We start from the raw sequence: 26,200 nt of genomic DNA, 5'->3' as shown, positions 1-26,200 counted from the left end.
CCAAGGGCTGCCAAGTCCCAGGCCTGCCAGATCTGCTTTAATGACAAGATAAGAACCATTTATAATTAGCGCATTCAGTCTGTAAATGGGCTCTGCTACACTCCTAGCCAAGAATTTCCTCCTAGAATTGTGGGGAGCATGCACCCACAGTGCATACTCCATTTTTCAACCGGATCTCAAAGAAAACCCAAGCTTTATGGAGCCCAGCCCCTGGCAGAAGCTCTGAAATGTGGAGCTCGGGCCCTCCAAAGCAGTGACAGGTTCGGCTGTTGCCAGATCATCAAAAAGCAGGACTGTTGGGAGGAGAAACCTTGACCTTTGTTAGCATGAAACGCCAGCATCCTGAGTCAGGAATGGCCCCAATCCTTCCTTTCTGCCAAGAATGTGTACAATGTTCCCAAACATCAACTGAACACACTATTTGGGGGCACCAAATGGGGAGTGGGAGGTAGTCGGAAGGCTGCAATATGGCTTTGTAGTTAGGTCAAATCAGACTGTTCAGAAAGGACCTTCTGAGCAAGCTGGAAGGAGAGATGGCGAGGGGCCCCGTTGCTGCTCCTTAATATTGCTGGGAATAGACACCCCCTTCTGTTTCCTCCCAAGCAAAGTGAATGAACAACAAGGGTCCTGTATGCATTCTTTTGCCATGGGACACACACACACACACCCCATACACAAGTCCTTTGTTGAGCTCTGAGGCAGGAAGTGGGAAATTAAAAAAGAAAAGCCGGAGGAGCTATTTTATTTCATTTCAGGGGGCTTCTCACCATTTCTTGAAGGAGCCAGCCCCAAGTGACACAGACCAGAGCCCCTCTCATGGAGTCTTGGTTCTCATCCTAGATATAAAGCAGAGAACTTCCAGGGCTCAAGGCAGGGGAAGCTCTGCCTGTTGAGGGAAATCAGAGGAGACTCACAAAGTAACCCAAGGTCAGCCTTTGGGATGTGAAAGAGCCATGCCTCAGTGAAGAGAACACATAAATGAGGGGAGTATGTGGAAAGAAGAGAGAAGGAAATAAAGAAAGAAGGAAGGAAAGAAGGAGAAAGAAAGAAAGAAAGAAAGAAAGAAAGAAAGAAAGAAAGAAAGAAAGAAAGAAAGAAAGGAGAAAGAAAGAAAAGAAAGAAGAAAGAAAAACAGAGAGAAGGGAGACAGGGAGGGAGGAAGGAAAGAAGAAAGGAAGAAAGAAAGGAAGAGAGAGAGAGAAGGGAGGGAGGAAGGAAGGAAGAAAGAAAAGGAAAGGAAAGAAAAGAAAAAAAAATAGGGAAAGCTCCAACAACCCACTTGTGCGGGATCTGGACAGGCAGCCAAAGAAAAAGAGGCACTCACCTCTCACCTTCTCCTTCAGACTTGCTGGTCAGTTGTTTTCTTGGTCTTCTGGACTAGTCAGCAGATTGAAGTTCATGAGGATGTGCTTGTGGGCAGCATGTACCCCAAAGCTCCAGGACAGGCAGTAATGGGGGGCTTAGGAATACCAGGGGCTGTTTCCTCACAGAACCAGCCATGTGAAATGACAGAGAAGCTTTGACTCAAGAAAGCACAAGAAAATTCCAGAATTGAAAGTTTGAAAGTGAACCTGAGCTTGGTGGGGGAGCAGGGGTGCTGGGGACGAGAATGAGGCCCAGTTTGAACAGAGGGCCCAAAGCTGGGAGCAGTGTGAGGTGAAGAGAAAAAAAAAAAACAGATTGTACTTGTCAGGTATTCCTGGTTCTTGGCATGAGAGTGCTCACTGCCCTTCCCTTGGAAAAAGAAATGTTTGCAGATTGATGTGATTTTACGTGCCGTGTGGTATAGCACAATGTCCATCTAGTAGTCTCACCTTTGGAGAATAAAACCCTTGTCTTCAGAGATCTGTATGGGTCCTAGGAAACCTAGCTGAGGTTCTTTCCCCAATGAAATACAGCAAGCCGGGCATCTGTGCCTGACACTTCATGAGGAAAGCCAGGATAGGAGGCTGTGCCTGGCTCTGCTTTGTCCCAGAGGGGAACATTCTGGAGGGAGCCTCCACTCCTAATCAAAGTTCAGCCTCCCCGCTTCCATTTGGCTCCCTCAGCCCCAAAACTGGGAGACCCCTCAAATGCAATGGGTTGAGCCAGGCATGGTGGCTTGGGAGGCTGAGGCAGGAGGATCGCAAGTTCAAAGCCAGCTTCAGCAACTTAGCAAGACCCTAAGCAACTTAGTGAGACTTAAATAAAATAACAGTGTCTCTAAATGAAATATAAAAAGGGCTGGGGATGTGGCTCAGTGATTAAGTTCCCCTGGGTTTAAAAAAAAATGCACTGGGTGGGTTGAAGGTTGAGAACAAATCCTTGAGGTATTTCCCTCCCCAAACTCCAGGCAAGTCAGCCTTCCCACACTGAGCCTGTTGTCCTCTACCCATTGGTAATGACCTAGGCCCGACCCCAACAGCAAAGCCTAGCTGGTTCCTAGATAAATGTGAGTGCAGAGAAAGCGTGGGACTCAGGGTCTCCCAGAGCCCCATAGGCCCAGTGCTCCCTTTTTCTGCTCTTGGGGCTGACAGGAGTTAAAATGCAGGCCAAGTCCCCGTACTGCACACCTGCAGAGGGGACAGTTAGCCTGATCTCCCCCAATGGCTGGCATACAGGGGACTCATTCACAATTCACTGCCTTCCAAGGGGCACTGCCTCTCATGGGCTGCTTTTCCAGGGGCCTCTTTCTTGCAAGTTGCTACTGCTAACAGTCGGGCTGCTCTAATCTCACGGACAGGCCTCAGCCTTCCTCCCTCAGCACATTTTTAAGGAATGGTGTTTTTTTTCCCCTCTCTTTTTTTATCATCATCAAAATATATTCACAAAACACCCACATCTCTGTCCACACTATAAATCAGGGTGGGGAACCTCTGGCCCACAGCCCAGATCTGGCCCTCAGCTTGATTCATCTGGCATGTGGGGGATACTGTACTGGCTGCCACAGCTGCAACCCGGAGAATAATGCCTCCCTCCCCACTGCCTCCCACCCCCTGGACTGCTGGGGCCATCCCATTCCAAATGGAGCCTCAAAAATAGCCAGACTCTGGGGAGGGGGGGCTCCTGTGGCTCCTTCAGTTGCTATTGAACAGGAAATGGAACAACAAAGCCAAGGAGGTGATTTTCATAATGAGAAAAGTCAATATTTAGTGACCACTTTGCTGATTTCCAGGACTGGGCTAAGAAAGCATATCCCCGACATTTTCTCCTTAAACTTTTCCAACCCTCTTGCACTAGGACCTGGAGGGTAAGAAACAGCAGCACAGGAACTTGCCTAGCCCCACAGCTAGCAAGTCGCACAGCTGGGAATCAAATTCACATGCAGCTCACAGGAGAGCCTCTGTGAGCATTGTGCTCCAGGGTCTTCCAGATAACTTTAGGGGAACTTGCTCTCATGATTTTTTTGGGGGTACCAGGGATTGAACCCAGGGACACTTAACCACTGAGCCACATCTCTAGCCCTTTTTATATTTTATTTAGAGACAGGGTCTCGCTGAGTTGCTTAGGGCCTCGCTAAGTTGCTGAGGCTGGCTTTGAACTCATGGTCTTCCTGCCTCAGCCTCCGGAGCTGCTGGGATTATAGGCATGCACCACTGTGCCCAGCTGCTCTCATGATTTTTGAGTCGTACCTCTTATTGTCCCTGCAGTATATGCAATAACCCTGTGATAGTTCTACAGTACTGTAAATTTGAACATAGTTACGTGTGACAACCTGGGTTCTAAAGATTTGTTTGAAAAAATCCATACAACTAAACAGTGGAAATAGGGTTAAAACACTATCTAGAATTTTAAAAGGCAAACACTTCTCAAGTCCAGAGCCCAAATAAGTAGACTCGCCAGGGGAGTTTGTCACAAAGATTTCCCTTTCCTGTTTGCCTATACAGGTCATGACTAATGGGAGAAGAAAGAGAGAGACAGAGACTGAGAGAGAGAGAGAGCAAGCAATCCCTCTGGTCTTATTCCCAAGATACCTCTTTTCAAACCTTACCACAGTGCCTCAATGCCCCAATGCGCCACTAGCACAACTGTTGGGAATCAAGTTCAGACGCAGCTCACAGGAGAGCCTCTGTAAGCATTGTGCCCTAGGGTCTGCCAGATACCTTTGGGGGAACTTGCTCTCATGATTTTTTGGGGGGTGCCAGGGAATGTTGTTGGGATGACAGCTCTGGGCAGGTGAGCTAAAGCCCAGAATTTATATCCCAATAAAACAGAATACAGGGCTGGGGATATAACTCAGTTGGTAGAGTGCTTGCCTTGCAAGCACAAGGCCCTGGGTTCGATTCCCAGCACCACACACACACACACACACACACACACACACACAAAACAAACAAAAAAACCAAAAAACAAAAAACAGAATACATCAGGTCAAGAAAGATGCTATGGCTGGGTGTGGTGGCGCAGGCATATAATCCCAAGCAACTTGGGAGTCTGAGGTAGGAGGATAGCAAGTATGAGGCCAGCCTTGGCAACTTAGAGCCTGTCTCAAAGTAAAATCGAGAAAGGGCTAGGGATGTGGCTCAGCAGTAGAGCACCCCTGGGTTGGCTCTCCAGTACCAAAAGAAAAAAAATAATGTGAATCCAGAATTACCCATCAGTTAAATGGTTAAAATCAAAAAGGGAGCAGGGGCTAGGCTCAGAGCCCCCAGTGACAGATCATCTGACTATCTAAAAAAAAAAAATGGGGGTATAAGCTTTGCCCAATGTAAAATCTGCAAATACCAACGGACTTGTGAGTACCCTTTGCTGCTACTCCAGGGCAGTAGACAACTGCTTGGATTTAAGAAAAATCAAACTGATCCAGGAAAGAAGAAGCAGCTGCTTGGTGACAGAACCACAGATCACTACCCAACCCTGGCTCCTGACTCCTGCTTCTTAAAGCCCAAGTGACCAGAGGTATAGAACAAAAGAAGGGGCTGGCTGGGTCCCTAACCCCATCCACAGGGGTGGTCTCTGAATCCAACAGCTGGTACTAATACCCCTGGCAGTGGAGACTCCAAATGAGTACATCTCGTCCTTCTAAGATGCTTGGAAATGGAAGATGTGCTATGCTCATTACTGAGAAGGCTCTGGCACCCTGCAACCCATTTGTATCTCTTCATCGTCTAACTAAACATTTGTTGTCTGGCAGGCACAGCTGCAGGCTCCTAAAAGCCATGGCCCCAGACCTATGCAAAGATGCACTGAAGGGGGCCAAGAGGAGTAGCTTAAAGGCATCAGGTCTGATTCCTAAAAGCCAGTGGACTTCGCGAGACTGACCACAGGGAATCCACGCCCCTGTTTTCCCAACCTGCTTGCATCTTCCCCTGTGTGGCACTCCAGAAGCCCAGGAACTTGGAGGAGTTTGATTCTACCCCAAGGAAAGTGTATGCAAACTTTGAGAGTCGAAGGAAGTAAATCAAAATAGCAGTGCATCTCCCAGCCTGGTGACCCATTTCCTGAATTGGATGCTGGAATGGCCTTCCCACAGAACAGCCAATTGTGATGTGTTAGTATTTTCATGCTGCGCAGCCCTCTGGCATGGAGGCGCTGCCCCATTCCTTCCCAAGGAAATTCCACTGCAGGCAATGTTATGATTAGTGGACTAATAACACTTGTCGCTGGAATACTCCAGACAAAGCTGCAGTGTGGACTGGCCTCCAAGTCCCTTAATCACCTATTTCATCATCTCGATACTGGAGCCCTGGCAATGGGGATGGGCTTGTGGATCCCAATAATTAACCAAAGGGACAGCTGCTTGCCTGCATGGGGATCTCCCTTCCTTCCATTCAAAATCCCAAGGCGATCTGGGGTGTTAACTGGCGTGATCGCCCCTGCCAGTGCTGGATGGCAGCTAGAGAAAGAGATGCTGCGGGCTAATTCTGCAGTGAGCCATTGGCTGCTTCCCTGCTGACACTCAGGCACGCACGTTTTCCTGGTGATTAGTGTGCTGGAGCTCTGGGCAGGGGCCAGGGCAGCGGCCAGGAAGTGTGTGTGCACTAATGGGCCCGCCACCTGATTGGGAGCACCGCCCATTCCCAACGCTACAATGACGTGCTCCTTTCCTCTTCCCCTTGACATTGCACAGGGCTGTGGGGGAGGAGAGGCGGCATCTTTACCCACACTGAGGCTGCTTGGGTGTGTGGGAAATCAAGCGTTGGTGGCTGAAAGGAGAGCCCAGCTACTCCCTCATTCGGGTCCCTTTGCATGAACTGATTTAGAAGTGAGCACAGAGAAGAAGAGGAGGGTGGGGCTGATAGAATCGGAGCGGGAGGACATGCATCTTCAGGGACTTATCGATTTCTCAGAACTGCTGGTTATTATCAGACCAGTGGACTTGACCTCTTTTGTAACTCTCAGAGCCATCAGGACTTCTTGGCCACATCTTGGAGGGAAGAAATAAACATATAAAGAGAACACTAAGAGGGGTGGGAGGGGGGCAGTGAGAACAAGACAGAGGGTGAGAAAAAAGAAAATAAAAAAGGAGAAAGGTCAATTATTGTTGGAAAGTGGCGTGCTAAGAGCAATGTCTGCAAGCCTTTACCAGAAGCACTGGAGCTCTGGGGTGCCTGGAACTGACTTCAGGGACAAGCACTTTTCCAGTGCACACTATTTGATTATTTGAAACACATCAGCAGTTCTCTAGCAAACAAGACACAAGGCAGACAATCCTCGGCTATTTTCTTCCCACAGATGTTGTGCTCGTTCTCCGAGGTTCCTGACATAACTTCACCGTTCATGGGGTTCAAATGGGCTTGTTCCCAGGGTGAGATGGTTGCTCCCAAGCCAACTGGGCAAACCCCAGGTTTCCAGACCCCTGGGCCCAGGTACCAAGAGAGAAGAACGACTTCTCCTCCCTTCCCCACCCTCCGTGGAAAGGACAAATTGTCCGGGTGACCAGACAGCTCATGGAGTAAAGGCTCAAACATTCTCTGGGAAAGTCCCACCCCAATCCCTTTCCCACTGACCTTTCCAAAATTCATTTGGCTTTGTTTTGGGCTCTCCGAGTTATGAAAGTTAGCTTCCAGGGGAGCTCAGGATGAGGCCTGCCCAATGTGGGATTTAGAACTCTTCATTTCCACCCAATTGCCAGAGTATAGTTTGGGGGCTGCTTCTCCCTCATATTTAGACAATGACGCAAAACCTGTTGATTTGTTTAGACGCAGTTGTCCCTCAGCAGGACAGATGGTATTCAACAGAATGGAATAATTAAGAGATTTAAGAGAAATAATTATGTGGGAAAATATGGCTGGAGTCAATCATGCCTGGTAATCTATATGAAGAATTCAGGTTTAAAAATGTGTGCAAAATTTGCCATTAGAGGTTCTTCCACTGTTTTCTTGAAGTAAAATAACTATCGACAGGAGATGTTTTATATTGTGCTATTAAAGACAAACATGATCTTTTAAGATTTGTGGGAACAGTGGCATGAAATAGTTTATTTTTATCTCTTCCCAGAGAAGCTGAAGTTCCTGGTGAGACATCTATATGAGGCAATGGCTTAGGTATACCCAGTGGTTTAAAACTCACACACGCAAGCGGGCAGGCAGAGGGAGCGACCTTGTTAAACTGTTTGTTAGATTTCAAGCTGCTTTTGGCTTATCATAGCTCAGGGTCCGAAAGACAGGACTCTTGCTAGAAACATACTTCTTTCAATGAAAGAAGTTCAGGGTATAGATATCACTAAGCTATTTCCAAGTGAAATACACTGGGCGTGGTGGCACATACCTGTAATCCCAGTGGCTCAGGAGGCAGAGGCAGGAGGATCAAAAGTGTGAGGTCAGCCTGGGCAAGTTAGCAAGGCCCTAAGCAACTTAGAGAGACCCTGTCTTAAAATAAAAAAATCAAAAGGACTGGGGATGTGGCTCGGTGGTTAAAAGCACCTGGGTTCAATCCCCACTACCAAAAAAAAAAAAAAAAAAAAAAAAAGCTAAGGTAGGGGGATTGCAAGTTCAAGGGCAGCCTGGGCAACTTAACAAGAAAAAAAAATTAAAAGGGCTGGGGTTAACTCAGTGGTGTAGGCCCTGGGCTCCTTCTCCAGCACCTCATACATACATATATACATGCATGCATGCTTCCCACATAATGCTTTTTGCTAGACACCCACAAGCAAGGATGAGAGAGTCTGCCTGAGACACTTAATCCTGAGCCAGTTGACTCTTGGAGCAAGCAAGAGGTCTAATTGCAGGGAGGAAGCTGATTAACTCAGCTAACACCCTTAGCCAAACAATTTGCTTCTTGCCTGGCCAATGTCACTAAGCTCTCTTTCACTTATGGGATCCAACAAAGGAACTGCAGCATAATTTTGGCCCAGCACCTTGATAAGGTACTCAAGCCACAATGACAATGTACAATAAAATCTGTTTGATTCAAAAGGTCTAGGATCAGGAGAAACGGTGGTCTTTAAATTTGTAGATTTGGGATTGAGTTTTATTTAAATGAGTCATCTGGTCTTGGTTTGAAGATTTTTTCTAAGTGTAAAAATCTATAATTGCTTGCCATTATCTACCAAAGCTGATGATGCATACATCCTAGGACCCAGAAATTCCACTCCTAGGGTATACACAACAGAAATGCATGCATGTATGCTCCAAGACACAAATACATAAATACTCATAACAGCATTAGTCATAACAGCCAATGCTTAAAACAACCCAAAGGTCTATGAGGAGTAGAATGGGTTGGGTATGGTGGCGCACACCTGTAATCCCAGTGACTCAGGAGGCTGAAGCAGGAGGATGGCAAGTTCAAGGCCAGCCTCTGCAACTTAGTGAGGCCCTAAGAAACACAGTGACAGCCCTGTCTCAAAATAAAAAATAAAAAGGTGTGCTAGCTTTGGCAACATATATGCTAAATTGGAATTATACAGAAAATATTAGCATGACCCCTGCACAAGGATGACACACAAATTTGTGAAGTGTTCCATATTTTTAACTAAATTAGGGAACCAGCCCAGATCCCTATCAACAGATGAATGGATAAAGAAAATGTGATACACACACACACACACACACACACACACACACACACACACACACAAAATGGAATTTTACTCAGCCATAAAGAAGAATGAAATTATGGCATATGCTGGTAAATGGATGGAACTGGAAAACATCATGCTACGTGAAATAAGCCAGAACCAGAAACTTGGAGGTTGAATGTTGTCTGTCATATGTGGAAGCTAGACCATAATAAGGGAAAAGAAAAAGGCAGGGGGAATCCCACAAACGCAAGAGAGATCAGTGGAGGACAGGAAGAGAAATGATGGGGAGGGAGGAAGGGCAGGAAAAGGGAGCAACAATGAAATGAAATTGACCAAATTATTCTGTGTCCACATGTGATTATATCACAGTGAATGTCACCTTTTTGTATATCTATACTACACTAGTTTTTTAAAAATACTATAAATAAATGGAAGAAAAGCTGGTCAAATAGAGGAAAGGGGACAGAGGGACAGAGGAGAAAAATAAATATAAAAATAGAAAAGGCTAGGGAGATAGTTGAGTGGTAGAGTACCTCGGGTTCAATCCCCACTACCACACGCACACACGAAAAGAGCAGAATGAACATTGATGATAATATCCATTCAATACAGCAGTGAAAATGGTCGATACCTACAAGCAACCATGTGGCTAAATCTCCCAAGCATGATGCCGAGAAAAAGAAGCCAGACAAAGTATCACACCCTGAACGATCCCATTTATACAAGGTCAGTGCAGGCAAAGCTAATCTATGCTGTCAGAGATCAGGACAGTGGTTACCTTTGACAGGGAAGTGGCTGCGAGAAGAGGCCAGGGGTGTGGATTGAATGGTGGCCCCTCAGAAAGATATGCGCATATCTCAGAACATGCAAATGTGGCCTTGTTTGGGAACAGGATCCTTGCAGATGTAATTAAGTTACGGATCTGAAGATGAGACCATCCTGTATCATCTGGGGGCAGGGACAGCTAAATTCAATGAGAAGTTTTTTCTTTTCTGTATGTTGGTTGTTTGGTAGTGGGGATTGAACCCAGGGGCACTCAACCACTGAGCCACATCTCCAGCCCTTTTTTATATTTTATTTAGAGACAGTGTCTCACTGAGTTGCTTAGGGCCTCACTAAGTTGCTGAGGCTGGCTTTGAACTCATGATCCTCCTGCCTCAGCCTCCCAAACCACTGGGATTACAGGTGTGTGCCACTGTGCCCAGCGTGAAGTGTTTTTATAAGAGACATGAGTGAAAGGATCAGGAGAGGCAGGAGAGGGCCATGTGAAGACAGAGGAAGAGATTTTTGGAGTGATGCAGCTACAAACCAAGGAATGCCTAGAACCACCAGAGCTGGAAAATGTGAGAAAGAAGAGCCTCCGCTAGAGCTCCTAGAGGAAGCACAGACTTGCTGGAAATTTGCCTTCTGATTTCTGGCATCCACAGATGTGAAGGAATAAATTTCTGTCGTTTTAAGCCACTAAATCTGTGGTAATTTTTTACAGCACTCACAGGCTGCTAATACAGGGAAGATATTTTTTTCTTTTTCTGGATATGGATACATGGGTACATCCATTTTGTAAAAATTAATGAGGTTGGACACCAATGATTTGTGTACTTTTTCATGTGTATGCTCTCCTTCGATAAAATGTTTTAAAAAGATGATTCCATAATCTAATTTCTAATCCCATAACCTTGAGTAAACAAAGTGATTTATGCTTTACAAATGGAAGGTTTTAACCAAGTGTGGTGGTGCACACCTGTAATTCCAGTGACTCAGGAGGCTGAGGCAGGAGGATCACAAGTTCAAAGCCAGTCTCAGCACATTAGCAAGACCCTAAGCAACTTAGTGAGATCCTGCTTCCAAAAGGGAAAATTAAGGGCTGGGGAGATAGCTCAGTTGGTACGATCCCCAGCACCGCAAAAAATAAAAAAATAAAAAAACAGAAAAATCTTCGAAAAAAGGAAAATTAAAAAATAAAGGACTAGGGATGTGGCTCAGTGGTTAACTGCCATTGGGTTTGATCTCTGGTATGTGTGTGCATGCGCACGCACACACACACACACACACACACACACACACACACACACACACACACACACAAATGGAAGGCTTTTTTACAAAAAATACATAGCCCTAAACTGGGGATGTGGCTCAGTGTTAGAGGGCTTGTCTAACATGTATAAGGCCGTGGGTTCAGTCCCCAACATGGCCAAACATAGAAATATATCTATAGCCATATACTCCCCTAATGTACTCAGTCTTTTCCTCCACTCTAGTATGAGAGGGGAACTTGGGAAGACAGAATGTCGAGAGATATGAGCAAACATCCAATTTTAATATTCTGCCTTTTGCTGAAGTAGGTAGCAGGGTAGTTAAGGGGTACAAGAAATGCCTGGAAGTTTTAGGTAATTAACATACCGAGTCACAGAGGACTCCCAGAGTGGCTAACACCTTATTTTTGCTCACAGATTATTTGTGACCCCCCTGTAATAAACGACCAAAATAATAAACTAAACCCTAACTCCACCTTATCTGGCAATTTTGCAAAGGGCAGGAAAAACACCACATATAATTTGTGTGTTATTAAGAATGAGACTCAAAGATGGCTTCCTCTGTCCTGGAAAAAAAAAAAAAGAAAGAAGACACTTGGCAGACTAGAAACAATAAACCAGTGGAGGTTTCATAATTTTCCAAAAGAATGAGATGCCTCCAAACTGAGCATGTTTTCCATTTTCCACTCGCTCCAACTCCAGGCAGATGATTTTGAACGTGCACTCTCCTCTCACTGGCTTCGAAGAAGTGAGCACTTGCCAGAACTGTGGACTCAAGACGAAAGCCAAGTGCAGATGGAAGTGGCTGTGGAGAGCAGGCCCAAATTCCCTCAGCAGGGATTACTGAGGAACAAAGCTGGCAGGGTGCAGATTTCAAATAGTCACAGGTGCAGAGAGGCCCCGGGTGGGAGCTGGGGCAGTGGGGAAGGGCCTTTTTCTACACTCATGCAGTCAGTTCTCGTGGATGTCTATTTGAAGGGGGCCGTTGCTACCTGAATCCAGTCATTGCCATTGTTAAGTGCAGGGAGACCTCATGACAAAGATGGGCAGTCAGGACTACTGTTTCCTCCATGATGGGTTAGGTCTTCCCCACTGGCCCTGCTCAGGCACTGAGAACACAGGACTCTGGATGCACACTGTCTGGGACACAGTGTACAAAGTAAAGAAGACAACAGTGGCCTTCTCCTTCAACTCTGAGAAATTTTGAAGTCCAAATTAGGAATAAGCAAAGTTTTGGCAATGGCTTTAGTGCTGATTTCCTTAAGGGGCTAAATTAGGTTAAAATTGATGACTCTCCTAGACCCCTCCTATCCCAGAATCCTCTCATGTGTTTCATTCTGTATGAATGCCGTCTTTCCCCTTTCCAAGTGTGAACAACAAAGGCAGCCAGCCAGCACTGGGCCTCCTGTTTCTGTTGTCACCTTTGAGTTCTTGTCATCTACATGCAGCTGTTAATGTGAAAGAAAGAAAGAAAGAAAGAAAGAAAGAAAGAAAGAAAGAAAGAAAGAAAGAAAGAAAGAAAGAAAGAAAGAAAGAAAGAAAGAAAGAAAGAAAGAAAGAGCAAAGCAAAGTGAAGACAGAAGTCAAATGGCACATGTTCCAAATTAGGTCACTCAGGGATGGCCACGACAGTACCTTCTTCAGCAAGACAAAAAAGCACAACTCTAAGATTTGAGAGCGAAAAAAAGGTAAAATTTGGGAGCAAAGAGAAGAAAATTTCCATTTAGAAGATACAAAAGGGAAAACAATGTTTGTGAGACCAGATAATAACTGACTTGACAAGAAGTCAAAATATTAGGTAATGCGAAATGCTCAGCCTGAAACCTTGACTCTAACATACATTGCATGTTTTTTCCTAATTCGGTTTTGTCTGTATGGCGTTTCAGCCAAATGTTCTAGCTGAAAGCCCTTGAGGAAAGGCTGAACATGAGACAATAGTTCATAATTCAATTCCATCAGCATTTACTGAAAGTTTACTATGTGCTGAACACTCATGTGGAGCTACGGGGAACATGTAGGAAGCAGAAAACAAGGTCAAAGCCTGCTAGAAGCTTGTGATTTTGTTGGGGGAGCAAAGACTCCAACATGAACAAGGAAAACCATCTAGTTAGACAATAAAGACATAATAAAAAAAACAAAAGAGATTGGGTGTGGTGATGCATGCCTGTAATCCCAGAAGCTCAGGAGGCTGAGGCAGGAGGATCACAAATTCAAAGCCAGCTTCAGCAACTTAGTGAGGCCCTAAGCAATTTAATGGGACCCTGTCTCTAAATAAAATATAAAAAGGGTGAGGGATGTAGGTCAGTGCTTAAATGCCCCTGGGTTCAATCCCTTGTACCAAAAAATAAAAAGTAAAAATTAAAAAAAAAGAAAAGACAAAAGAAACATCATTTACTGCAATGATGTGATTCAGGCAAAAATGGGCAATTTCACAGCATGACACTGTGAAAACAGTGAGGTCTACTGTATACACATAAAGGAGACTTCTGGGATGTAGGGACAAAGCCAGCCAATGTCATTTTCTGAAATTGATGTTAAAACAAAACTCCAATTTTTGGTGCCATTAAGACCAGGGTTCTCTCTCAAAATCAGCAAGAGACTGAGGATGGTTTCAAAAATCTCAAGCATAAGGCTAAGCAATACCAAAAAGAGTTATCTGGATGTTGTGTGGCAGGGAACAAAGTTTTTGGTAACTGAGTGAATACTGAAGAAGATCTGGATTGTAAGAAGTTGTTGCTAAGTGTAGAGCATTGTTTAAGGAAGTGGACCCTGTCTTTAAATAAAATACAAAAAAAGGGCTAGGGATGTAGCACAGTGGTTAAGTGCCCCTGGGTTCAATCCCAGTACCAAAATATAAAGATGCCACTAAAGACTAGACAAATTCATAGTTAAGACTTTGGGCTTTGGACTTGGATCAATTTAGCTCTACACCCTCAAGACTCTCCATTTCCTAGCTATGTGACTTTGGGCATATTGGACTGTTACTAGTATTTTTGCTGTTACTCCTATTAGTACTTCCAACTTGGTTTTCCAGGCACCTGGGCACTGGGAATGGAAATTAAGAGTACACAGAATTTCAGGCACTGGTAAGGTATACACTTCTTGTTAATGAATCATCGGTGTTCTGCATTAGTCTCTTCTGAGTCAAGTTTGTGTTCAGTCCCCACTGAATGATCTCAGGAGTGCCTGTCTCAGTGATCAACCAGTCTCTCTTATCAGCATCCACCCCCCAAAATAAGAGTGTTTGACTCACAAAACTGGAAGTTCAGAGGCCAGTGGACACTTGACAATAGCCTTAGCTCCTTCTCTCTGCTCTCTCCTTCATCCTGACCTCCTCCAAGTTGACTGCCCTGAAGTCTGAATGAGGTCTACAGCAGTTTCAGACCTCAAATCCATGTATGATATGGAGGGACAGAGACCTTGTTCTTAATGATGAGAAAACTTTCCCTCATCTCTTGTTGATATGAGCTGGGTCACATGCTCATTCCCAAACTAACCCTTGCAGCCCGGTATATCTGAAACATCCAGGGGCAAGAGATTGGCTCACACTAATTAGGCCCCACCCGCTGGACCTGGAAGCCATTCTTCAAGCCATACTTTGGCTAAACAAGCTGAGAGGGAAAATGGAGAGCTATCAAACCACAATGGCCACCATCTTAAGCATAGGATATCTGTGGCTCCTTTCTGCTAGAGATAATGAAAAATAGCCCTACCATGAATAACTGGCCACTCCCCAAGGGCCATTTGAAGTTAAGGTCTACTCCAGTGACCTCTTTGAAACTATAGTCATATCCGGAGTAACAGGAATGCCTGGAAAAACAGGGTCCTTTTCTAAAATGGGCTTTCCGTCTGGCCAGACTCCTTGGTCCATAACTTCAGTTGATAGGATCTTTGGGAGAGGTTTCCTTGGCCTTTTGTTTGAATGTTGTGCCCCCTTTATGATTCTATACATGAATAGGAAACCAGCCCTTTCCAGTTATGTCAGGACCCTGATTAATGCCTCAGTAGCAAGCATGACCCAAACCACACTGAGCTGGGTTCCTTCCTTTCCCAGAAGGAAGCTAACATGCTCTCCCTTTGTTTGAAGGTGCTGAGTTAAAAAACACTAGCATCAGTTCAGAGGAAGGTACAGAGGCCTGAAAATCTGTTCTCCTCTCCAAGCCTCTACTGTTTTGTTGAATTTAAAATGAATCAGCCCGAGAATGGAAAATTCATCCAAGCTAAGGCTGAGGACAACATACCTTGACGCAGGCAAAGCCAGACTGTTTGCAAAGCTCAGGGTGTCACCCTGATCTGGAGTGTGTACATCCAAAGGCCTGTGGCTCAGGGTTCGGTTCCCACCCTTGGCTTCCTTCTTGACCTGTTTTTAATTTTTCAAAACCCCCATCCCTCTTGCAGAATAGTTTCGGTTCTTTGCCTGACCTCTGCTTTGTCTCGCTGGGCAGGTTGCCTTGTTCTCTCTCAGCTGGCCAGGCTGGCTGGTTGCCTAATTGTCCCTAGAGACAGGAAGGCACCCTTTACATCTTTCTGCTTTGGGTCCATTTTTACTGCTTTTTTGGAGTTAACATCAAGGGCTTTAAAAACATCTTGGTAAATGCAGATGTAGAAGCTAGATAGGATTGTGGTCACCTTGGCCCTCATTTTTCTTGCTGCTTACAGAGTAGGAAAATTCAATGCTGTTTTTGGACTTGACCCAACACCTTTTCTGTCCAGAAAGCCAATAACTCACTCTCCGAGTGACTTGCTTGGCTCCACTGGCCATATCACGTATCATATATTATAGATGATACATCACAGTCATTGGCAAAGTTAACTAATGCCCAAATTGCACTCGTAGGTCCCAGCATCAAGACTGCCAGAGGTAACCAACCATACATTAACTTTACTGAGACGTGGTGGGCTGTTAAACCAATCTGCATCATTCGAGGTGAAAGGGTGGAAGCAAGCAGACATCCAAGTTTCTTGGATTTGTATCAGTATAATTTCTTTTGGACTGTAAATACTTCAAAAGATCGTATTTTCTACATTACTTGGAATTTGTTTTTCAGATCATGTGAATATTGTGTACAGAACATTTTGCTCAATGTTCAAGGGGCTACAAGGGTTGTACGAAGGGATCCGTGCCATATGCTTGTGTTCTGGAAAAAATACAAACAACCCAAGGCAGTATATGCTAAGTCAGAAGGAATGGTGTGTGACAGAAGCAGAGGACTTTATCCTTGGTTGATGTGTAACAGCTTAAACTCATTTCTAAGCACTGCCCTTGGGCCCTTTCACTCAGGGCCATACTCATGACATACTCTGCGAGAGGTGGGGTGGAACACCACTGACCATCTAGAGAGAAAGGAATCCTGTCATTAACCTGTGCCCAATCTGCGCCAAGAGTGTTCTGTTCAGTTACTGGCTTCCTGTGGCTGAAGTTGGCCTATCTAGGTCAAAACAGCCCAGGCCCAGTGGTTTATAAGGCAACTTGCATTCTGCTGGGGAAAGGAAGATAAATTTGGATGGGGGTGGGGATGGCGAGGACCTGACCTCCCTGGGAAACACCCTGCTATATTTTGAGCTGCCTGGTCACTGAGCTTAGTGATTTTAACAGAAAACATTATTTTCTTCAGTGGCTTATAGTGAAGTTTGCACTCTGCCAAGGAAGAGAAAATAAATGTTTGTGGGAGGAGAAATAGCCGGGCCCTCCTTGGGAAGTTCTCTGCTGGCCGCTCAGCTTATTAATTTTTAAAAGCGACATTATGGGGTCAGAAAGAGAACCCTGGCCTGGAAGTCAGGAAACTTGCTATGGGGTGGGCCCGCTAGCAGATGTAGGGAGAACATCAGCCTCTGGAAACCCACAAGAGGCATTTATAACAATGATAACGACACAGATGTTACATTTTATACCACTTAACACTTTTCAAAGTACATTCACATTTACTACCAAAAAGTCACAGAATCTGAAGAGTGGGAAAGGACTTAATTCAGTATGGTCTCCCATCAGGCGAGAATCCCTCTGAGGAAGCCAGTTTAGCAGGTAACACCCATCTCCACTTTCTAGAAAAACGAACTAAGAACTTAAGACGGTTTAAGGCCAATTATGACCCAATCAGTAACTAACAAAACTGACCCAAGCCACTGGTCCCATGTTCTTCCCGAGCTATCACATCTCTTTTGTCTTCTGGGGAACAGGTTCTAGTCACCCTTCTAGACAAATATCTCACACTACTTTTGAATCACCTGTCCTAGATCCACCTCATCACCAATGTTAGGCTTTCTTGGAAGGTATTTAATAAGTGCCTGAATGCACTGAAAGTCTCATATTTCTGAGAGTCTCCTTATCCTTTAGAGTCATAACAGGTTCTATTTTCAGCAATTTGATCTTTGGAAACTTAGTCTGGTTGTAGCTACTGGGGTTACTCAAACAGGCTGAATTATCCCAGTTTCAAGGCTTAAATGGGGAAACACCTTGGTACCTTATAGCAGATCACTTTTTGGCGTGTATGTGCACTGGGGATTGAACCCAGGACTGCTTAACCATTGAGCCACATCCCCAGCCCTTTTTAATTTTTTTTTTCTTTAGAGACAGGGTCTCAGAGTTGCTTAGGGTCTCACTAAGTTGCTAAGGCTGGCTTTGAACCTGAAATCCTCCTGCCTCAGTCCCTGGAGCAGCTGGGATTACAGGCGTGTGCCACTGTGCCCAGCGTTGATCACCTTTTTTGACAGATGAAACAATTGGCAAGTCAATTCCCTAGGTCTGATATTGGCAAGTTGAGGATCCAACATGTTTGATTTCTCCTTAAAGCCCTAGGTGGAACTATCAAGAATGGTCGTGTTGCCCTCTCCTTGGCCACCGGAATACATTAAATGAGACAACATTGGGTTCAGTTTAATTTTTTTTTTTTTTTGAGTCAGAGTCTCACTATGTTGCCCAGGCTGGTCTTGAACTTCTGGGCTCAAGCAATCAATCTTCCTTTCTCAGCCTCCCAAGCAGCTGGGACTACAGGGATACTCCACTGCACTCAGCTTCAGTTTAAATCTTAACATCAGAGGAAGAGTTCTAATCAGGGTTGTTCATCATGAGCTTTTGACACAAATCAGCCTCTTCCAGGAGAGTTAGACTGCAATGAAAACAAGAAATCAAAGCCTTACAGGGAAATGACCACAGGATTATCTAGTTAGCCAAAGGATGTACTTTTTTCAGAAGTTAAAATTTTAAGCTTAGCAAGATATTTCCATTTAAAAAAAATCAAAATGTTAAATTGTTGTCTAATGCCTGGAGTTAAAAAAAAACAACTCTTATTTCACAATTCTTTGAAACATTCAGAAAAATCAATTTCCATTCCTATATGCTCATCTCTTTTATTTCTTCCTTCTCTACAAATAGGGTCTATATTGCAATAAGCATCTCCTGCCCCTACCTCCCACCCAGAGAACATCTGGAAACAGTGCTAGTAAAATAGCACTGAGTTTATATAGTGCTGATTTTTATAGCTAGAAGGAAATCCCCCCTCCACTTCTACCCCCCACGACCAGAGATGGGTGTTGGTGACTTGCCCCTAAGCTTTGAGAACAAGAGGAGAGCTAGCACTGGAATCTGGTAGATCACACTAACCAAACATCACCCAGGCAGAAGGGGCCCAACCTGTCCGGTGAGATTCCTTCAAATACACTGTACACTATCAAAGTTTAATTTACCAGAAAAAAACACCAGGAAATATTTAAGGTAGAGTAACAGAGTTCCTGGGATATACTTAAACATAAACTTTCTAAGCTTAAACAGCATAATAAACTCTTTCAGATCCTTTAAGTTTGTTTATTTCAGAAAGTTTTTTTTTTGTTTTTTGTTTTTTTTTTGGTACCAGGGACACTCAACCACTGAGCCACATTCCCCAGCCCTTTTAATATTTTATTTAGAGACACGGTCTTGTTAAGTTCTGCCAAGTTGGCTTTGAACTTGTATTCCCCCTGCCTCAGCCTCCTGAGCTGCTGAAATTACAGGTGTATGCCACTGTACCTGGTTCCGAAAAGAACTTTCTATGGAATTGCATCCATTTGGCCTAGTATAAATTAGGCCTTTGTGAGGCCCCTTAGACTTGACATACCACACACTGATATTGACAACTGTGGCTTGACTCCCACCACTGCCCAGTTGATCCTTATACTGGGAGTATTCCAATCTCTCTCCTCCAAATCTTCTTCCTCCCAATTTGACAGTCTGGTTGCTGAAAAACTGAAGCTATGTGTCTGAACTCCCTTAGCTATTGGAGATGTGAAAGCATGTCTCACCAGACGAAGTTTTTTTTTCTGACTACTCCCTAAATTACCATCTCCCACTCTGCTCTATATTTCCTCCCTTCCAACTTTCTTACTCCCACATGTACCCTCTCCCTCTAGACCTGTGATATCCTATTATAGTAGCCACTAGCCATGTGTGGCTACTTACAGGAAAAGAATTTAAACTAAAAATTCAGTTTCTCGATCACACTACCCACATTGTGTTTTCAACAGCCATGGGACATTGCAAATGGACAACATTACTATCCTCACAGAAAGTTCTGCTTGAGCACTGCTCAGGGGACTCCTCTGACTTCTTTCCTATGTCATGGTCTACTCAATGTCAGGCAGACAAATGCATTATCAACAATGACAGTAGCAACACTGTCGACTATTTTACAAGGGACCTTCCCACCTTTCTAGCTGCCACCAAACTTTCAGAATGAGTACGCCATTCCTTTCTTGGTCCTTTTCAATCTTTACCTTTTTTACAGAAATAAAGTCACCAAAGACTTCCAGGGGCATCCTGTACCATTTTTTTCCCCAGTCATCACACTCCTCAAATTCCTCCTCTGACCTGTTCCACCCACTTCCTGTTCCTGGCATATCACCATTGCTGAAGAAGCACTGGTTTAGTATGACAGTAAGTTTCCCTCCTTGATCACTCTTCCAGGATCTTTCATCCTACTTTTCCCTTCTGTCCCCAAATCCGTCCTCTGCTCTTCTTCTGCCAGCCCTCCTCTGATGGTTTCACCTTCTCTCATTTGCCTTCATCTACTTGCTCTATAAAAATGGGTCTCAAAAGAACATTATTGAGAAATAATGAGAAAAAAAAAAACGCAAGAAAAATGGGTCTCAGAGCTCAAGCTGCTAATTTCTCACCTACATGACTGGCATTCTGGGAGAGTACCAACCAAGAAAAAGATGTTTATACTATCAATGAATGCCCCCAAGGACACAAAGAATCTGTCTCCCCATCCCAGCTAACTCCTATGTCTCTTGCAGCACAGTGGGGGCAATCCAATTCTAGAAGAAGCAAACTGTTCGTTCCTCAGAGGCTGTATTGTGAGAAGAGACCTGTGCATGTGAAGAGCTGGGGACTTGGGAGGTGGAAACAAAGAGTACAAAATGAAAGACAGGAGGGTGTGGGCAAAGGAACTCTTCATCTATAATAATTCTGCCATAATCTTTTTATTTTTTTTAGTACCAGGAATTGAACCCAAGGGTGCTTAACCACTGAACCACATCCCAGCCCTTTTAAAATATTTTATTTAGAGACAGGGTCTTGCTGAGTTGCTGAGCCTGGTTTGAACTCTCCATCCTCCTCACTCAGCCTACCCAGCCCCTGGGATTATAGGCGTGCACCACCATGCCAGGCTACCTTAATCTTTTCTTATGACAAATTTTAAAGTCTTAGGATGACAGCTGGGCAAAGTGGCACATGCCTGTAATTCCAGTGGCTCAGGAGCCTGAGGCAGGAGGATCACAAATTCAAAGCTGGCCCAGCAACTAAGCAAGACCCTGTCTCAAAATAAAAAATAAAAAGGGCTGGGAATGTGGCTCAGTAGTTAAGCACCTCTGGGTTCAATCCCTGGTACAAAAAAAAAACAAAACTCAGGATGACATAGAAGCTCTTTTTATTTATTTTAGATGTAGATGGACACAATACCTTTATTTTATTGATTTATTTTTATGTGGTGCTGAGGGTCAAACCCAGTGCTCTACCACTGAGCCACAACCCCAGTGCAATAGAAATTCTTTTCATTTCTTCTCCTTTTGTTTCAAAGTGAGGAGTGGGTTAGTAACCCCTGCATTGCTTCTTCATAGAGACCTAAGCAATAGACATAGACCATAATGGAAAACAAGTCACTTTCACGAAGGCAATATCGTGCAAAAAGCCTGTGCGAATTACAGCTTGGTGTTACATGGAGGAGGGTGACAGGACAACAGTCACCTTCCCTTCTCAAAATGTATGCATGAAGTACACTGCAGCCTCTAACAGCACATGATGTCTATAACTAATGGGAAGGGAAGTCAGAATATTTTCTATCTTTGGCTTTTCTTTTTTTTTTTTTTTTTGGTGCAGGGAGGCCTTCAGCATACACATTGCTCAGCTGATTAGAAAGGCAAAAAAGTAGCTGGGTGAGGTGGTGCACACCTGTAATCCCAGTGGCTAGGGAGGCTGAGGCAGGGGGATCGCCAGCTCAAAGCCAGCCTCGGCAACTTAGCAAAACCCTAAGCAACTCAGTGAGACCCTGTCTCTACCTAAAATACAAAATAGGGCTGGGCATGTGGTTCAGTGGTCGAGTGCCCCTGAGTTCAATCCCGGATACCCAGGGGGAAAAAAAAAGGCAAGAAAGTGGGTAGGTAGAAATATATAGCTCATTCAGTTACATGAAAATTAAAGTACTGCTGACAAGGCAGTGTGCAGAATGCTTGATTTTGTTACACTTAGAGAACGCCAGGCCCTGACCAATGTTCTTGAAATGTAAATTCAACAACCAAACCCCAAAAGTGACACTAAGAACACTGGAAAAACAGAAGAAATTTACATTAGACAGATGTGGGATGTCCCAAAACGCTGTGATCTTTTACAGCTACAAGGTCAAGGCAGTTTTTCACAGTGATTTGTACGAAGTTTGCTTATAAAAGAAAAACAAATTTAAGAGGGCACTTGGTTATGTACGGAGATAACCCGCGTAGCAAAAATAACTCCCAAAGTGAGAACTTACTAGGCAATTTGGATTAAAATAATATAAAAGGCAGATTGTTTGGGCTAGTTCATCACCTTTCCTACATTTGAAGAAATGTTTGGAGATAAAGAAACCTATTTTCTTTTTTTAGAAAGAAAAAGAAAATCTTCCTCCACAAAGCCGCCTTTCCCACAGCCTTCTGCCAAACAGATTCTGTTACTGGGTAAACATAAGCTACCAACAATTTATGTACCAATATATATAGCAAATTATAGTTGAGAGGAAGCTTGTGAGCTCATGAAACAGATGGTAGATTTGTGTCATGGCCCGAGAAACATCGGTGTTTTGACATAATGAGGCACTGCAAGTCTCTCACAGTTTCCTAGCCTAACGAACATTCTGACTTTTCTTCTTGCAAAACTGGAGGAAAGAGAATCCTGTAGAAAAGAAAGGAGAAGCAAGAAATGGCATAGACGATGCTCTTTTGGAGAGGGAATTATCAGTTTCCAACTTTGTGTTTAAATGTAACAACAGCAGAAAGTACACCAACCCAGCTCATAACGTAACCGTAACCCTCGGATGTGCTATCTGGGTTGAGGTTCAATTTAATGAATCCAATGACTAACTCCGCTTTTCTAGGACTATAACTAATCAAAGAAAGGCTGGTCAAACAATCAGGGCTGGGAACAAGAGGACATAATCTTCTGTGAACCGTGTAATTAGAGAATATGTCCACAATTAAATTTTGTAAAAAGAAATCTCAGACACTTAAGGCTCTTGGAGCTCATATTTCTCATCTAAACGGAACTGGTATTTGTTTAATAAATGACTGGTTCACAACTAGACTTCAAGTGTCCCACCACATCCTGGAACAAACTGTTGACTGCCACTCAGAACCACACTGACATCTGCAGGTAATTGCAACAGGGCTTCTATGTACTTGATTTCTAGACTCGGAATTCTCAAACCATTCATCTTAGTAGTGTGCTAACCCACAAAACTTAAATGCCTTGGATGGCGATGTACTTCTTAAAAAAATACTCCAAATGTTTATGTGATTTTTAGATGGAAATGTTGCATATAAAGTATAAGCTTAATTATGTAGAAAATCCCATAAACACACAGCTGTTTCTGTCTGGTGTAATTATGTTGATTTTTATTTTCACTTTAAAACTGTTCTTTTCTTTCTATCTTCTATTACTTTTCATATATTCTTCAATGGGCATGTAGTACTTTTGCAATAAGTTACTGAAAGATTGCTACCTAAATTTTAATCCCAAACCTTTAGTTGTCCCAATTCAAATTTGTACTCAACAGTTATCAAAGCCACAGGGGTGAAAAACCCTATAAAATGTTATACAAGTTACCGAAACTCCAAAATATGCACAGAAATAAGGATAAAACAGATGTGTAGCAGATTTAAGGTGCTCTGTTCTAATACATGTGATTTTTCTATAGTGCCTTTCAACTAAGCAAAATTTCAAAGTAATGTTTATTGGATCGATTTATAATTACAGTATTAGAGAAAACAGGATCTACTACCCAGAGGCTCCTTTTATAATGACCATCTGGGGAAAAAAACCTGTTTTTACCCGGCTTGTGAAATCAAGTGACTTATGTAAATTCTGATGTAAAAAAAAAATCAACATATAAAATCAGCTTACTCTACAGGTTGAAAATTAGTTGTAATAGAAAAACATATCAGGAATTTCTAGTGCTAAAAAAAAAAAAAAAAAAGAATGATTGCTTACTGGCTCAATAACAAATCCAGTCAATAGGTACTCATAAACATGCAGTCTCTCAATTCACAAGTATGTCCCATTTCAAACATTTATTGGTCCCTAGAATGCATTTTCTAAGAAAGTTATGAAAGAGTTTCAAGTTAATTCACAAAAGTAAAGCTGAAATGCTGTAGGTTTGCAGTAAAATCCTAGTAAGTAGTTTTAGCAATACTAGAAAACAAATGTTGGAATTATTTTAATGATAAATTATTTCTCCGTGTTCTAGCTTTGGTACATAAGGCACTTATAGAAAGATAAGAAAGCAAGACATTTTCAAGCAATTTAGATGCCAACATCTAATTTCACTTGAAAATTTGCAACTTTTCTTATTTTTTATATAAGTATGAATGTTATGTTTGCTGAAGGTTTTACTTCAGTTAACAAATGGAAACAACAAAATTAGGAAGGAAAAATAGGAAAGAGATTGTGGTATGAAAACTGGACAAGAATTGAAAGATTAGGGGGGAGGTGGAAGTAAAGAAAATGTGAATTTAGACTCCACTCCTTGCCTCCATGTTGTTCATTCATTCATTCAACTGTTAAGTGGAAAGTTGCATTGAATGTAAGGACCCAGAAATTTAACCTTTCAACCAGCAAGTGTTAATCGAGCATGTATTTTGTGCACAGAGCAAGGGAGACTAGCATGAACAAGGTAGTCTTCGTTACTCTTCGTGCATCTGATAATGTAATTTTCAAGGAAGGCACTAAACAAATACTATAATTATAAGTAGGATAAAGGCCATAAAAGGGGATACCTAGGGAGATCCAGAACTGCCTAACGGGACAACCTAACCTAATTTGACACTGCCTATCCTCCTGAGTGATCCAGATAGTCAAGATTACCCTGCGTTTAAAACACATTCGTGTCTCTTGTTACATGTGATTTGCATACTTTTCTTCTGTGACATTTTCATGTTTGTGTCCATTTTCCTCTTCAGATTTTTGGCCATTCTTCCCCCTACGGATTTTGAATTCTTTATATATTTGGGACATTAGCCTTTTATTTAGGATATATATCATAAATATTTTCTCTCAGTTTGACTGCTTCTCTTTTGACTTTGCTTGTCTTTTTTTGCCATGCAAAGGGTTTTAATTTTTATGTAGTTGAAATTACCCATCTCTTTTTCTGCATATGGATTTGGAGTCATACTTAGAAAGGCTTTCCCCTTGCTCAGACTATAAAGGAATTAATTTACATGTTCTCCTAGAATTTGTATAATTCTAATTTTTACATGTGTGTCCATTTTGGAGTCTATGTCAGGGTACAATGTGAAGTACGGGACCAAATAATTCAAATGACTATCTAGTTAGTTTAATAGCATCCATTAAAACGTTCATCTGTGTCACAATGATTTGGGTATACGTTTATTACATATTAAATTTTCACATATACTTGGGGCTGTTTCTGAACTTTCTGCTTTATTCCATTGATCTGTCTATTCATGCACCAATACATCATTCAATGTGCTATAGCACACTAAATCAATGTTATGATATGTTTGAATAATTTTTATAAATTTGAAGTGATAAGGAAAAAGGGGGTCATTTTTCCTTATGGAAAAATGCTACCTAGTAAATGTGGAATGAACGACAGAATTAAGAAAATACAACTTTGCAGCCTCCATCTTAAAAAAACAGTTCAGGTAGGGGCCATAATGGATTGTAAAATGATTGGGTGAAAGTAATTGGGCAACAGGACAATTATACAGTAACACTAACTTTTTAATACTGGTTTACTACTAATTACAAAGACAGAAAAGATATCCTTACAATAGAGAAATCTGAGAATACCACCTTGACTAAGTGATCACACTTGGCATCCACCAGTGAGACAAATTAACCTTCTGATGTGACGCAAGGAGAATCGCCAATGTGGTATTCTTGCCAAATATGTTTAACTTGACTCTGATCATGAGAAAAATGATGTGACAAATCCAAATTACAGGACATTACACAAGACAACTGGCCCAGACACTTCAAAATGAATATTTCATGAAAGATAAAGGAACACGTTCTGTATGAAATAAAACTGGAGACATCGTAAGTAAATGTATTTGTATGACTATGATCCTGAGTTTGGGCTCCTCAATTGAAAGAAACAGCTATAAAGAAAATTACTGGGATAGCCAGGTACAGGGGTGCACACCTAGAATCCCAATAATTTGGAGGGCTGAGACAGGAGGATCACAAGTGTAAAGCCAGCCTCAGCAATTAGTGAGACCCTCAGCAGCTTAATGAGACTCTGTCTCAAAATAAGAAATAAAAAGGATAGGGATGTATCTTAGTGGTAAAGCACACCTGAGTTCAATCCCTAGTACCAAAAACAAAATTACTGAGACAGCGGGTATGGTGGCCTACACTTATAATCCCAGCAACCTGGGAGGCTGAAACTGGAAGATTACAAATTAGAGATCTGCCTGGACAATTCAGTGAGACCCTGGCTAAAAATAAAAAGAATTGGGACTGTAGCTCAGTGGTAGAATG

At 43.0% G+C, this 26,200-nt stretch overlaps 1 protein-coding gene across 8 annotated transcripts in view; it reads right to left on the bottom strand.

Annotated features, from left to right (window-relative positions):
* PABIR2 (PABIR family member 2) overlaps positions 1 to 26,200 on the bottom strand; it is a 228,536-nt gene that overhangs the window by 169,260 nt on the left and 33,076 nt on the right. Inside the window, exon 12 of one of the 8 annotated variants that reach the window (XM_079124626.1) lies at positions 17,833 to 18,086. The exons of 4 other annotated variants lie outside the window; for them this stretch is intronic. Coding sequence is in view for 2 of the 4 variants with exons in the window: in XM_079124630.1 (XP_078980756.1) it covers positions 18,026 to 18,086 (61 nt within the window). In the remaining 2 variants the exon portion in view is untranslated. Of the gene's footprint in view, positions 1 to 17,832; positions 18,087 to 21,015; positions 21,074 to 26,200 lie in introns of those variants that run through there. 3 more of the 8 variants (XM_079124630.1, XM_079124612.1, XM_079124627.1) reach the window with 3 other exon arrangements.

The sequence above is a fragment of the Sciurus vulgaris genome (genome assembly GCF_902686455.1).
Source record: "Sciurus vulgaris genome assembly, chromosome: X".
Lineage (NCBI taxonomy): Eukaryota > Metazoa > Chordata > Mammalia > Rodentia > Sciuridae > Sciurus > Sciurus vulgaris.
This window is presented reverse-complemented; position numbering and strand designations above follow the sequence as displayed.